Below are 16,300 nucleotides of genomic sequence, written 5' to 3' on the forward strand. Positions count from 1 at the left end.
AAATTAGTACTGTTCAGTTTCAAGTAAAGAAATCTAAAGCAGATGCTGATTTGCTCTCTATAGAGCCGGTATAAAGGTACTAACAAAGCTCCGACTGAACCCTACATGGTCAATTAAAATGCAAAGGAGTTAAACACCTTATGTAGCTGTTGGGAAAAACAGAAAATGATTAATTCATTTTTTAGACTAATTTAATGCTTTAGCAGTGGTGCCAACCATGGCCTTTACCACTTAAAATCCAAGATCAGTGACTGAATTAATTTTGATGAGATTGTCTTTTTATAGTCTTGTACAAACAGCGTCAGTACTGTGGGTATTGTAAGAGATGCAAAAGTCTGAAAAAACAGCTGAGGCCAATTAAATTATCAGAACTAAAAGTCTTTCATTTAGACAGGCACGTGAGAATATAAAACTTCAAATACTAAAGGATTTTCTTCATTAGAAGAATGAACAGTAATATTACTATTTATGCAACAGAAAAAAATAAGATGTACATTTACCTTGCCAAGCGTATTTCTTTCCATTCAGATCAAGAGCAAAATCGTCGGGATAGAAGTCGATTATACTGGAATCCTTCATTTGGTTGATAGCAAAGGGGAACAATATAAACGTGCATGACTTAATATGAAGGAACCTTGCATTAGTAATCCAATTTCATCTAAACACACGCCATCGGTACAGCTTTAAAGATGAATTACATTTCAATAAATAAAAGGGGCACAGAAGTTGGAACACAGGGGAAGAAAATTCTATGTAGACCAATCTAGATGAAAACATGAATTAACATTGCTTGAATGGTGGTGTGTCAACAGGGCATGAAACTAGTTTCAGGCAGTCAGCAGCAAGGGCACAATTCATTAAATATGAAAATTTAAATGAACAAATTAAGTACTGCTGTTCCGGTTTCAGAAAAAAGTAATCTTTCGAAGGGTTTAAGCGGAGGACTCGATAACTAGACAATGAATTTGGTGAAAGGAACATAACAATGTTGGAGTTAATCATTACCTTTACAACCCAGATGAATTGCACCTTTCACAGTCTATTCTCTTTACACCTCAAAGAACCCTGTTCCATGATAACCGTATGAATGTGACAGGCAAAAAGGAAGAAACGGATCCTTCCCATCAAAATTCAACCTGATGAAAACTCGATGGACCCTGCATGCTCAAAAAGAATTAGAGGAGATATTCTTACCGGATCACTCATCAATCGCCGCCATGTTGAAGGTAGAAAGTTACCACTGGCTGCTGGGAATACTCCCATAAGTTGTTCCAGAGGTTTGAACTGCAAAGTTGTAAAACACAGGGACAACCGTTACTGTAAATAAATGTAACTTCTGGGCTACACATGTTTTTGTAGCCACTATGAAAGTACTTAATACACAAGTGAAACAAAAAACCTCTTACCGGCTTTGTGTTTTTCTCAAATTCTGTGAACATGTCGGTAATATCTTTGAAGTCTGAAGCAAATGGAGCATAGTGGAACGGGAAAAACCACTTCCATGAGGCACAACCCTGTCATGAAAACACTAGGAATTACTGACAATATATTGGATCCCAGTAAGAATTAAAAGTAAAACCGAATTCAACCAATACAGTTTGCTCTACAAGAAAAGATTAATATAGCACTTAACAGGCTACATCAGCATTTCGAAGGACAGAAAAGTATTTTTGCTAACGGTTTGGAGGGCTCAGAGTCCTAAACTTCAGAACTCAACTCTCACATGAGAAACTGGACAGCATGTGTCCTGCACACACTGTTGACAAATTAGATTTCCTTTCCCAACTATAGTGGAGTAAGAACACAAGATTTGCAAAGTCAACTGGCTTGCCAACACTTAAAATGATTTTTCAAATCTTTATTACATAAATATTTTTTTTTTTAAATGGGCAACCCTGTGCACATACCAAGGATGATGCAATTGATTATTTCAGTTAACAGTTTTAAGGATAAATTCAGTAAACAGTTTTAAGGATAAATTCAAAGATGTGCAGGTGAGTGTGCATGCATGTGCAGTCACATTTGAATTAAACGTTGCTAATAGCACAGCGCTTGCAGCGCTCATGCAGCATGTAGCACATTCAAGCAACATCAAGTAAATGTGTCTGGAAAGCAGTCAGGTCCTGGAAGGGGAAAAATCATTAATACAAATAAGCACTGTAGCTCAAGGAGATTATCTGTGCAGAAGAGCACCCTTTCTGCAGAATGCAGGCACATAAATGAAGGGAGCCAATCGTTCAAGTGGGCTGACCCACTATCAAAATGCTGTATGTAGGCTGTGGTGGGCGGAAGCAAAAACACAAAGGACAACAGACCAATGGACGAAGAGGCCTGGCTGAAAGCCTCTACAACTTTAATATACATTAAATTTAGTTAAAATCAAAAGGTCTTAGTTAATGCCAAACTTAAAAGCACATATTCCACTTAAGATATTCAACTACATGCAAAACACTCCAGTTTGCCATTATATTGTTGCTAAAGATGAAGTTCATAGGTGACAAAAATTAAGGGAAACCAGCACTGCTGAATAGCAAAATTGCAATAATGTAAAAGAAAAACAAAATTAAGGGTTCAATTACAAAATCAAATATTAATTGCACCCTTCTTGTCCAAAAACGAAGGTTTTTTTTTTACCTGTCGGTGTAGTTTTGCAGCTTGAAGATCTTTCTGAATTCACTATGCTGTGCATTATTCCACAGTCTTGTGGTTGGGTCCGGAATCGTAGTTTTTTTTGTAGCCCAGGTGTGCGTAGAGGTCCCACCTTTTGGTGCATTTCCGGTGACGTCGGCGCGGTTCCTGCGGAAGCACCCACTCTTGGGCGCCATCTTCGGATTCTTTTTTCTGGGATACTGTGGAGTTCTGGAAGGTTCTCTTAAAGACACAGTATCCTATTCTGAGCCACATAATGGCAGTCTATGGGGCTTGTCTGTCCAGGTCTTCCTCTATCATTCTGGAGGGGTTTTTTGCTGAAGGCAAGGGAAATCTGGACAGGCTTTGCTGTTTTGTGGATTTCTGGTGTAATTTCTAGTTGAAGTACTGGACAGTGTAGCCTGTTTTTTAGGCTGCATTATATGTCTTTAAATTATCTCTTCAGTGTCTGTGCAGTTCTGCATTTTTTCGACACTTTAAGAGATTATTTTTGATTGCTCCGGGGTCCACGCACATGGGCGGGACTATTCACTAGATTATGACTATACACAGAGATCCACTACTACAGAACCAGAAATACACCAAAAGGTGGGAAGTCGACGCCCACCTGGGCTACGGAAAAAAAAAAAACGAAAAATAAAACAAAGAAAAGACTACGATTATGGACCCAACCACAAGACCGCGGAATAATGCACAGCATAGTGAATCCAGAAAGATTCACGCTGCAAAACTAAAAATATAAAAAACACATGCAAAGTGGTCATGACTGTGCAGATGTTTCAAACTTGCGAGCATATCTGAACTGCAGACATTCAGGTAAACTCGTCTCCAAAGCTTAACATGTTTATGGATCATTTCATTGGAATACCAAATATCTAAAAGTCACACAAAGCGCTTTTTCAATGACCACCGTCTCTTTTCAAGAAGGGAAATGTGCAGTATTAGTATGCAACTTTTAGAAACAATTACAAACAACTGCAGGTCATTGCTAGGAAGCTTAACTGTCTTCCGCATCATTTGGTAAGGGACAGAGCACATACTGTAGGACAAACCACTAGCCAAGATGAGCTTACTTGACAACTCACATTTCTTGTTGTGGATTACTTCAGTGTGCTCAATTTCAAATACCATACACAGATAACTACTGAGGTAGCCTACAATAAATAGCAAAAATGAACAGGAATTGTTGCAAAGAGGCCACAAAGTACAACAGACTCTAGGAACAGTGGATATTAGCGAACTACTTATCAAGTTCTGCCCGCAGTCAGCAAACAAATCAGGCTTCATTGGGTGGAAATCAAACCAAAGCAACATTCACCCTCTAAGAATTTTACCATGTCATGCCAAAAACAGATTTGTGTGTGAAGCTCAGGCCAAAATTCAGCTCCAGTACAAAAGTTCGAAGATATATTACATTGATTTGTGTAGCACTTTATGGTAACCCTCCGGTTCCTTCACAGGACACTGGGAAGACAAGAGGAGGAAGAGGGGAGTAAATTAACCAAAAGGGGAATCTAGAAAGGTGGGCATTTTTTTATTTTCTTCATATCAAGGACTGTAACCAACTAAAGAGAAATGGTACACCAGATCCTACAGGCTTGGACCCCAGAGATGTTCTGTGAAGGATTTGGCAGGGGGGGCTAAATTATTGTAACTCCAGCTCGCGAGATGACCACACCCACCGGTGACCACACCCACCGGTGACCACACCAGTTATAAATTAGTTTCATATTTCTTCTAACTAAAACAAGACTATTTGCTCTTATAATGGTAAGGTACATTTCAGTTTTTAGCTTCAGGCCATCATATGTGTTAGTACCCAAGTGACAGTTAATCAGAGGCATAAGCTACTGCATTCACTCGCCTGCTCATGTTGAGTATATACAGTGTCACCTTTGAAAAAAACAAAGCTATCTGGGAGAAATGAACCGGTCAAATGTCCTGAGTGATAGTTCTGATATCTATTGAGGAGGCCTGAAAGGTCTATCACCTGATGAACAATCCTGCTTTCTTTATCACAAGGTGAAGTGCTTGGTATTTGCCCAATAGAAGGATATCTGATGTGGACTGGAATTTGGGGCATTGAGAGTGGAAAAATGATCTGTGTCATGTCTTAGATTTTCGGACTGAATGCCACTCCCTAGCATTAACTCTGATCTTGTTGGTTGGGGACAAAGGACCAATGTCAAAGACTGAATATTTGCTGATCGGAATAGACCTTTATCCTATGTGAGATATTCTGAGGCACTCAACGGGTGAAGAAAGCCGAATCACCAATGTATCATAGTGTGGGTAGTGTCTTCAAGTGAAGGATGGCGCAGGAATGCATCAACTAATTTGATTCAATATTTTGCCAATCAAAAGATTGCTATCCATCTGATCTAAATATTTATTGCAACTAAGGCACATCTTGTGTGCACTTCTTGCAAGGCTTCCCCCAGGGACTGCCCAACATCCAAGAGAGTATGCTATATAATATCTTAAACGTTCAATACAACACAGCTGTGCATTGCAGACGGCCATCAAAAGAGTACTAACATCACATGACTCCAAAAAGAGCACTTTAGGCAAAAATCTAGCACACATGACAGTCCTGATAATGTCAGGCCTTTGGATCCCTTGAACTCCCAAGAGCACGTAACATTCAACAATGGATTTTATTCTGACGTTTGGCCAATGAATCTCTGCAAATTACCCTACAGAGTATTTCTCCTGAGACCATTGTGCATCCATCAAAGCCTAGCATAATATCAACATGCATCTTAGAAAATGTGGTATCATACCACAAATTCATGGGCACAAACCAGCACCCAGGCTACAATGGGTTGCAAAAAAACCCTCAAATGAACAGTCTTTCCAAACCAGACCGTGGATAACTGCACACCCAGTGGAATGAAATGGGCATGAAAGTCCTTGTGTACACACTTTCCTGAACCTAGAACACTTAGGAAATCCTTATGAGATAGGTATGACTTTTTGAAGCATCAATACAACTTACTACCAAAACAAAACATTGCCGAGACCACCCATCTTGTGTCTGGTGGATGAGTCCCAGAGATGTATGGCCAAGCCACACTGAATGCAAAGTGCTCTTCACCCAATAAGGCGGTGGGAATATGCTGGGCACAGGTCAACAACGATGATTTGGTTCACTATTGTTCACTGGTATTACCTTTGGCATTACTGGAACTAAATCAGATAGCCTACTTTGAACAGATGCAAAACTTACGTGGCTATGTAGTTAACCTCGGCTTTGTGAAATGTGGAATAAAAAGGGTTGGCAAAGTATACTTTCCATGAGGACAGTTGTTCCTTACTGTGAATTAAGGCACAAAGAGTGAAACCGGTTTGGAGTGTCCAACTATCGAATCAAAATTTTCAAACAGGTAGCCAAGTAGATGGTCCATGAAAGATTGACACCTCCAGTTTCGACGCAACCCAGTCATTTACACAGACAGGGCAGTAGACTTGCTAAAATGTACCTTAAGCAGTGATCCAACTTCTTTACATCATGCTTTGTCTTACTGCAGTCTGAAAGAAAGGCCTGATTTCCGTTAGTGCTGATGATGGGCAACAGCATGTAGCCCATATTCTCAAATCTACTTCTGCTCTGTAGTATCAACTGAGTGGACAGTAAATGGACACAAATTAAATTTGCTTCACTGTGCACAGCGAATTTGTTTAACTATAGTAGTGACATCGGTGGACTTCCCATCAACCATCTAGATTACTCCAGAGAAGAGGTTTTTTAAGACACTGGCACTGAGGACTCAGTCAATGTGCCAAAACGAGTCAAAAATTGTCGGACTGCAACCACCCATCCGCACATGACGTGACAGCTCTAGGGGGGAAGATACAAATACCCCCACCCTCCCCCGTTGCCCAAGACTACCTCGAAGGACCTACTCAAGGGATACTGCAGCACAGGCGTGGGCCCTTCTAGAAAACTTGCCAAACCCACCCACCCAAACCGCTGGACACATATTGGGCCCAATTTTCTCATATTGGGCCAAATTTTCTCCTCAATCAGCAACATCCCAGTCAAAGTCAAAACCTACTGTATTTTAACTGTACTCCCAACCATAAAAGAGCACATTCAAGATCTCAACAAGTTTATAATAAAAACCAAATAAAAATCTAAACACAACCACAGCAAGAATGCATTAAAAACAGACTGAAAAGAAACATCCATGTATATCCCTGCTACCAATATCTCTCCCTGGTATGCAGACAGCATGCAATAAAATTTAACACAGCCTAACATTGTTCAAGAGTACCAAATTGTTGTAGAAGAGAAAGCAACCCAATGGCATCTAGTAGAAAAACTTCGCAAAAAATGGTGTAAGGAAGCATTTCCTATAGGCTGTTTTAAGTCCACAAAAAAGAATAAAGTGCAACGTGCTCGGACTGGACGCAGAGGCATGCAAGGACACATACTATGAGCGTTTGGAAATGCCACATCCCAGTCAACAAGCCAGCCAATAGGACTTGGACAAACACTGCCTTAGTCAGTTTCAGCATACCCAACCCACACCACCACTGTCCTACCACAATAGGAACCGGTCTTCATAGCTGAAAAAGCATCACCAAAGAGGAGTGAGTTTCTGCCCTCTTCACACACAAGCCTGAGCACACCTACAACTTGCAGAAAGCCATCAAGAAGCTCAATAGCTGGATCACTGCAGCTCTCCTCAAGCCTAACCCAACGGCAAGAGGCAGCTGGTACACAGGCACTCAAGCTGATAAAAAGCCACTGCAAGCAACCAGAGTTCAAATAGAGAACAAGTCAAAGCGACACAGACCTCTTCAAATCAGCAGATATTGAAAACCGAGCTCTTGCAGGCCGTAAGAATGTCAGCCCTAACAGCAGCAAGGAAATCTAAGCCAACAAAGATCACAGAGCGCCTCCTGCCACCTCCAGAAACATCTCCCCAACACAAGACCTTTGCAACAGCTCTCCAATTTCTACTATATAAAAAAAAGCATTGCATCCATATACAGAAACTTTGACCTTCAACCGGACACTGTCTGAGCTCAATGTCCCATCTCAGGCAAGAAATTAACCCTGACCTCCCATTACTGACAAAATAGCTGCTTCCACCAAAGGACTCCAACGGATCAGCGAAGTACTAACACCCATTATCAATGCCTCCATAGACTCCCCACGCTTCCAGGACACCTTGAAACATGTCACCATCATACCCTTGCTCAAGAAAACCTCTGCTGACTCAGCAACACTTACCAACTTCAGACCCACCTCCCTTCTGTCATACCCAGCAAACATCTTACAGAAACTAATCAACCAACACCTCACTGACCACTTCAGCAACCACCAGCTACTCTATGCCACGCAGTCCGGATTCAAGCTTGCCCACAGTACAGACCTGCACACAACACCACAGACTAGATCTTCATGATCCTTGACAGAGGAGACACATCAGTCCAGAATCCCATGGACCTCCTGCAGCATTTGACATGGTCCCACACTGCTTACTTATCAGGTGCCTGCTCGAGACTAGCATCCAAGGTACTGCTCTCCAATAGATCTGCTCCTTCTTAATGGATAGAACACAAGCTGTATGCCAGACACCTTACTCCTTGGAAGCCCGCAAACTCATCTACGAAGTGCCTCAAGGATCATCACTCAGCCGCACACTCTTCCACAAATACATGATCCCTCTGACCAATGTCATTCACGCAAACACAAACATACTCTCCAATGCGGATGGCACATCTCATACTCTCCCTCTCGGATAACACCCCTAATGCACAAGTTACTACTTGTGTAACGATATATCTCTAAGAGACATTAGTTAGTGATAGATTCCTTACCTTAGAATATCCCCAGTCGTCAGGAGGCGGAGGAGGCGCAGACCGAATGGGACAAGGACAGAAAACAATTCGGTAGACTCCTACAGGTAATTCGTGATAAGGCAGAGGACTTGGAGGCGCGCTCGCGCAGGTCCAATATCCGCATCACGGGAGTTGCGGAGACCACTCAGACCGGCAAAATGGAACTCTATGTAGAGAAACTGTTAAAGACTCTGCTTGGGGAGGAGGCCTTTTCCCCCCATGTTCATCGTGGAACGGGCACACCGCACGTTGGGCCGACGACCGCAACCGGGCGCGCCTCCCCGTCCCATCATCGCGAAGCTTCTCAATTACCGCGACAGAGACACTGCTTTGCGACTGGCGAGGGACATGGGCAAGCTGCAACATGAGGGCATGGACATCTCCCTTTACCAGGATTTTACGGCTAAAGTACAGGAGGAGCGGAGACAGTTTGCGCCGTACAAAAAACTACGTATGCTGGGCCTGGACTACGCGATGCTGTACCCCGCATCAACACAGGGGGGCATTCCTACTTTTTCCACGGATCCCAGAGACCTTCAGAAGTCCCTGAAGGAATGGACTCGAGAGCGCAAGGAGGCTCGGAAGACCCAGGAAGACGACGCTGGTTCAGTCTCGAACATGGACGAGCAAGACTAGATGGGTCCTGATGGACTATTTAGCTCTTCTCAACGAGGAAGGGACACTATTCCTCAAATGGAGGAGCTGCACCACCCCCTTGGGGGGCGGTAAGTCTGGATTGCACTATGACTATCAGTACTGTTTGATGGTGCAGCGTACGAATCAGATGGACTTGCGTTGTGACGGTTGTTGGAGAAGGGGGAGGATTACGCCGCTTGGGGGTATGCTCAGGCCAGTGCACAAGGGTAGGGGGGTTGGTGAAGTTGGGGAGCGTGTTGGTGTGATTTACTATGGACACTGGACAAATAGCGGGCCGGGCTGGTGAGCCGAACTGACTATATGCGATAGAGCAGTTGGTGGTGCGGTTCCTTACAGGCGTGCTTTGCCCCGGTGCCTTTGGCTGTGTGACTCCCTGGGGAGTCACGTTTCGAAACTACCTACGAATTGCTATTTTTGGGTTGATGGGGGTAGTTTTTGGGGCCTGTCTGACCTGGTTGGGGGTGGTCGGCTGTGGGTGGGGTTGGGGGGAGCTTCTGACGAGGGTTTTTGTTTCAATGGGTTTGGGGAGTTTGCAATTGCTTTGAGTGGACTGCTCTGTGGAACTTTACCCGAATTGAAATGCCGGCTGGCTACGATGGGGAAATGTGTACTGCTGTGTTTTGTTCTCGCCATCCCTGGTGATACAATGGTTCAAATGTCCTTGAAATGTCGAATGCTGCTTTGAATGCTCCAACACATTCCCCACACACTCTGAAACTGATGACCTGGAACGTACGGGGCCTGAACGATTACCGCAAGTTGAGGAAGGTCCTCAGCTACCTACACCGACACCATGTGGATTTGGCCCTACTGCAGGAAACCCATTTGCCTATCAACAGCCGGATGTTACAGTCTCGTGGGTTGGCGGGACATATAGTAGCGGCTGGCTTCACGACATTCTCTGGGGGTTTTAATCTGGGTCAGCCCTTCCACAACTGACATTGATCCCGGTAATGGCAGACACGGAGGGTCGATATGTCCTGGCTAGATGTGTGGGTAAGGGACTTGACCTGTTGATAGTTAATGTTCACGGTCTGGGAGGCATTCAAGGTTTTTATAAGAGGCATGGCTATGTCAAAACACTCCAGTATGCTGCGCACCATTAGGCGGGAGCTGACTGCTCTAGAAGCTAGGCTGGCGGACCTGGAGAGCCGCCAACTATTGGATCCTGGCACTGAAATGGCCCGGCGCTTACCTCGTTACTGTCAGAGTATCAGTCACTAGCGGACAGGGAAATCCTCTATATGGGTAAATACGCCACGGCCCGGGTCTACGGGGAGGGAGATAGGCCTGGCGCCCTTCTGGCTCGTATGGTTAAGGGCTCTCGGAAACCTCTAGTCAGACGAATTGAGATCCCCAGTGGTCGACGTGGTCGCGGATGAGGAACAAATTCTGGCGACCTTCAGACGCTATTATGCTGAACTTTACCAGTCCAAAACACGGGGCGTTGAGAGCGAAATGGACGATTACCTGGACCATATCGCCATGCCTTTCCTGCGGAATTCGGACAGGGAATTTTTGATGGCCCCCTTTCATGAGGATGAAATTTTGGAGGCACTAGCGGGCATGAGAGCGGGCAGTGCACCGGGTTCCGACGGGCTCACGGTAGGCTTCTATAAGACCTACAAAGACATCTTGCTCCCACACCTGATCACCCTCTTTGACACAATCTGTGAGGACGGTGAGATGCCCCTCACCATGCGTGAGGCGCTGCTGGTCACTATACCGAAACCAGGGAAACCCTCGGACCTCTGCAGCTCGTATAGGCCTTAGTCTGCTAAACGTGGACGCAAAGATTTACGCCAAAGTACTTGCCAATCGACTGGCTCTCTTGGTTCCGGAGCTGGTTGCGCATGAACAGTCTGGCTTCGTTCCGTGCAGAAATTTAACATACGCACGGTGCTGGGCACGATGCAGCATGTCAGACAGGAGAACCGAGCGCTAGCGATATTCCTGGACATGGAGAAGGCATTCGACTGTCGAATGGCCTTTCATGATCAGAGTGCTACGGAAGCTGGGCTTGGGCGAACCGTTTCTGCAGAGGATTGGGGCACTGTACCACCGCCCGTCAGCCAGACTGAAGTTGGGAGACAGAGTGTCGGAGCCGATCTCTATTGGCAGGGGAACTAGGCAGGGCTGCCCTCTATCGCCTTTACTCTACGCTCTGGTGGCGGAACCCCTAGCTTGTGCCATAAGGGAGTACCACAGTCTGGAGGGGATAAGCTTTCCCACCTACAAGATAGGGATTTCGACGTACGCTGATGACACCTTGCTGTACGTCCGAAACCCGGAGTCGAATCTGTCAGCAGTACTCCGGGAGGTGGTCCGCTTTGGCTCACTCTCAGGTCTACGGGTGAATTGGGACAAATCCATCGCTTTCCCCCTCACCCCAGTGACACATCCCTTTGACATGGAGTACCCTCTGAAGTGGTCCACAGACTCGGTCAGGTACTAGGGCATTCGACTGCACACTGACCCGGAGGTCCTGGTCAGGGATAACTATGGCGTAGCCTTCAATAAATTAGTCGATGTGGACACGTGGTGTAAACTCCCGCTATCCCTCCTAGGCAGGATTGCCATCATGAAAATGATCGTGCTGCCTCGGTTCCTGTTCCTTTTCATAAATATTCCAGTGGTGCTGTCGAAGTCCTTTTTTAGGCAGCTCACACAAGTCTTGATCCGCCTGGCCTGGGGCGGCAAACAACCTAGAGTACAGTGGGCGACACTAATTCTACCCTGTGAGATTGGGGGGTCTGGGGGCCCCGGATTTGGAGCGCTACTACCGAGTGGCGCAAGCTGCTCATTTGCACTCATGGGTCCACGGCGACGCACGCACGCCGCATCTCATCCTGGAAAGACTGTTCGCGGACCAGTTTCCCTTGCCTGCCACGATCTGCCTCCCGGTGGATCGCTCTGTTGGACGGATGGATTTCCTTAAGGCAACCAACCATGCATGGCATGCCCTGGCGCGGGTCCGCGGCTGTACTCCCCACTGATGCCGATAGACTGGGCGCTCTGGCTGGACCCCTTGGGTGAAAAGGGCGTCGTAGAGGCACTTCGCTCCCTCGGAATCGCGAAAATGGAGGATTTGTTCACCGAGGGTACACTAAAAACCTGGGAACAGCTCACTCCCACGGCGTCGGGCCCCTCATTGCTTCAGAAATTCCAGTTTCACAGGCTCCGCTCGGCGTTCCGGGAGGTTCTGGGCCCTGCTATGGAGGAACCTGAAGAGGTTCCTGAACTGACCTATATCATTAAAACTAAAACACCTGCTAAATTAATCTCGCAAGTCAACAAGTTGGGGGTGACGCATCAGCGCTTACAATACTCTAAGGCTAGAGCAGCATGGCAGGACGATCTGCAATCGCCCATTGATGACAATATGTGGCGATACTGCTGTTCCAGCACGCGCAAAATCTCGCTTAATGGCAGGCACAGATGGGTGCATTTCAAGTTCCTTCAGCGGGTGTATTACACCCCCGAACGATTACATCGATATGGCCTCCGTCCCTCGGCGGAGTGTGAGCGTTGCCGAACGCCGGTAGGAGGCTTTTTCCACATGGCATGGCTTTTTGGGGGGAGGTATTTACTGAAATCGATCAGATATTGGGGGAGACGCTGCCTCGAACACCAGCTCTGGCGCTCCTAGGTTACTCTAAACCGCTCCCCCCGTCTCTGTGTCGTCTGGTCGATATGGCGTTAATAGCCAGGAGAGTGGTGGCGGCCTGTTGGATGCGAGGGCCCCTCCCTGCCAAGACGAGGTGGACGAGGGATCTACAATACTGCTGTACTCAAACAGAGCTGTACAGCGAATTGATTCCGCCTAGGAGCAGGCCGAAAAACTTCTGGGACCTCTACAAAGAACACCTACAGAAGGGAGAGGAAGGCGATTCAGAAACATCAGAGGTGGTAGACCTCCAGGACCAAGTATTGGAGTAGTGGGTTGGACACATGGGTTTCTCCCCTTGGGACGAGGAGCGGAAGGGACTATGGGGTGGGAGGGGGTAGAATTGGAGTCCGGGATCCCATGGAGGCGTGGCTACTGGGGGGACAGGCACACTGGGGTTGGGGTTAGGACAGGGCGCATTGCAGACACACCATGTTTTACTCACGATTGGGAGGAGGTAGAAGTTTCACTGACACACTCACAGGAGGGAGGGGGGAGTTGGGGTAGTTTTCTTTGACCTTTTCCTCACCATAAGACCTTGCCACCGAGTTTACATCAGGGGATGGCCAGTTGTCGCACTGTACCACATGCTACCTACAGAGAGATATCACTATTGGTTATACTGGGCTAGTGCCACTATATCAAGCCGCCGGGCCTCCGGGATGCCGGCTACTATGGCTGTGTACAGTTTTTATTTTCTCTTTGGCCACGATGTTATTGTGATATGTAATTCCATGCAATGTGCATCTGTAAGAGCTTCAGTGTCAACAATGGCTTTGCTGTTAATAAAGGTCTTTCAAAACAAACAAAAAAAGAAAGTCCTGGAGGACGGAACAGCCAAAGAAGCCATCCCTCCGGACTTGGCTGTCCAGGCAGTAGTGTCTTGCAAACGTGTGCAGCGAGGCCCACGTAGCTGCCTGACAAATGTCCTGCAAGGGCACTCCTCAGCCCAGGGCAGTGTTAGTCACTGTGGCCCGAGTGGAATGAGCCCTCAGTCCTTCTTAGCCAAGGAGTAACACCCCTGGATACACAAGATGATCCACAGCGAGATGGTCGGCTTGTGCACCGCCTTTCCTTCTTAGCGTCCACATAACCAACAAAGAGTTGGTCATCCACCCGGAACTGGCGTGTGTGATCCAGATAGTAAGAGCGCACGTTTTGGGTCCAGACGCGGAGGCGGAAAGAAGGTGGGCAAAGTAATGGACTGCCCGATGTGGAAGGCCGTGACAAACTTGGGCAGGAAAGAAGGTCTTGTCCGCAACACAACCTTGCCCGGTTGAACAGAGAGGAAAAAAGGTGTAGAAGAAAGCCTATAGCTCACTCACTCTCCTGGCAGAGGTGATGGCAACCAGGAAAGCAGTCTTTAAGGTAAGAAGACTGAGAGGACAGTTATGGAGCGGCTCAAAGGGAGCACACATTAGGTAGGTAAGCACAAGATTCAAGTCCCACTGGGGCATAACGAAAGGGACCAGAGGAAACGTGTGTGATATACCCTTCAAAAACCTATTTACAAATCGGGGACTGGAACAAGGAAGGCTGATCAGGAAGCCTGAAGAAGGCGGAAAGGGCAGAAAGGTAGCCCTTGAGAGTGCCCAGAGCAGAGCCCTGCTGGGCAAGAGAAAGAAGGAAGAGGAGAACCTCAGAAAGGGGTGCAGAGAGTGGATCCACAGCCTTTGCTGTGCACCATGCCACAAATCTGTTCCACCTGCAGGCGTATACCGACTTAGTGGAGGGACGGCTGGCTGCCAGAATGACATTACAGACTTCGGGAGGCAAGTCAAATGGCCTCAACTGTCGCCGCTCAAGCTCGGAACTCGTAGGTGTAGACTGGACAGGTTCGGTTGGAGGACCGTCACCTGCTGCTGCGACAGAGGGTCCTCCCGAAGAGGCAGACGAATCGGGGGATTGACTGACATGCCGAGAAGCTCGGGATACCAGTATCTTAGTGCCCAGTCCGGAGCCACAAGGATAACCTGGGCCCGATCGCGCCTGATCATCTTCAGCACTCTGGGCAGAAGTGGTATAGGCGGAAAGGCGTACATTAGACCGCAACTCCACTCGCGATGAAAAGAGTCTCCAAGCGAGCGCCGCCTTGGAAACTCCAACGAGCAGAACTGATGACATTGCACGTTCTCTTCTGTGGCGAATAGATCTAACCAAGGCTCTCCCCACTGCTGAAAGAGGCCTTGCGCCACGTCAGTGTTCAGACGCCATTCCTGATCCATCATGCACCGGCAGGGGAGTTCGTCCGCCCTGGCGTTCAGAGAACCCGCCAGGTGTTGAACCACCAGGGTCACGCCCTGATATTCCAGCCACTGCCAGAGGCGCAGAGCCTCCTGGCATAGGGTCCACAACCTCTCCCCGCTTGTTGCAGAACCACATGGTGGTGGTGTTGTCCGTGAACACATGCACTACACTCCCCCAGACAGAGGGGAGGAATGCCTTCAGTGCAAGACTGATCGCCTGCAGCTCCAGAAGGTTGATGTGGAGCCGGGTCCCCGTCGGAGACCAGAGGCCTCTGATCTCCGCCCCTCCCATGTGGCCCCCCCAGCCCAGGAGGGACGCGTCCGTCACAACTACGTGCTCCGGATGATGTTGGGAGAGGGATCTGCCACTGACCCAACCGCGGTCCGTGAGCCACCACTGCAACTGTCTTGCAGTGCCCTCCGAGATAAAGACATGGTCGGACAAGTTGCCAAGATGCTCGGCCCACTGAAACTTTAGGTCCTACTGCAGAGCCCGCATTCGCCACTGGGCGTGATGCACCAGAAGGATCAACCTGACCGAGACGCGGGACAAAGGCTGAAAGATCGGAATTATAGCCGGAATATCCCGAACCCGCTGTTCAAGTGGATAAACCCGAAACTGGGCCGAGTCCAGAACCGCTCCGATGAAGAGGAGCTTCTGGGAGGGACACAGGTGCGACTTCAGCACGTTGATTGAGAACCCCAGCAAGTGCAGGAGATCGGCCATAGTCTGGAGGTGGCCGACGACTGTCTGGGGCGAGCCCGCCTTCAACAACCAGTCGTCGAGGTAGGGGGAAGACTGACAACCCTAACCTGCGCAGATGGGCTGCGACCACCGCCATCACTTTCGTGAACACCCGTGGGGCGCTGGTAAGGCCGAAGGGGAGCACAGTAAACTGAAAGTGCTTGTGGCCTACCGTGAACCGAAGGTAACGCCGGTGGGCCGGCAGGACGGGGATGTGAAAGTAAGCGTCCTGCAAGTCCAACGCCACCATCCAGTCTCCCGGGGTCCAGGGCAGCCTAGACATGAGCCAGAGTCAGCATCTTGAACTTCTCCTGTCGGAGGAAGCCGTTGACGTTCCTTAGGTCCAAGATAGGGCGTAGGCCCCCTTTGCCCTTCTTGGGTCCCAGAAAGTAGTGGGAGTAACAACCACACCCTACTTCCAGCCCAGGAACACGCTCGATGGCCCCCTTGGCAAAGAGGGTCGTGACTTCCTCTTGCAGAAGT

At 47.8% G+C, this 16,300-nt stretch overlaps 1 protein-coding gene across 1 annotated transcript in view; it reads right to left on the bottom strand.

Annotated features, from left to right (window-relative positions):
- Nucleotides 1–16,300, bottom strand: part of XRN2 (5'-3' exoribonuclease 2) — a 380,297-nt gene that overhangs the window by 207,928 nt on the left and 156,069 nt on the right. Inside the window, exons 18-20 of the mRNA XM_086927507.1 lie at nucleotides 1,407–1,514; nucleotides 1,195–1,284; nucleotides 501–573 (exon numbers count right to left, since the gene is read on the bottom strand). Of these exons, the coding sequence (XP_086783633.1) occupies nucleotides 501–573; nucleotides 1,195–1,284; nucleotides 1,407–1,514 (271 nt within the window). The remainder of the gene's footprint in view (nucleotides 1–500; nucleotides 574–1,194; nucleotides 1,285–1,406; nucleotides 1,515–16,300) is intronic.

Source organism: Lissotriton vulgaris, chromosome 6 (genome assembly GCF_964263255.1).
Source record: "Lissotriton vulgaris chromosome 6, aLisVul1.2, whole genome shotgun sequence".
NCBI lineage: Eukaryota > Metazoa > Chordata > Amphibia > Caudata > Salamandridae > Lissotriton > Lissotriton vulgaris.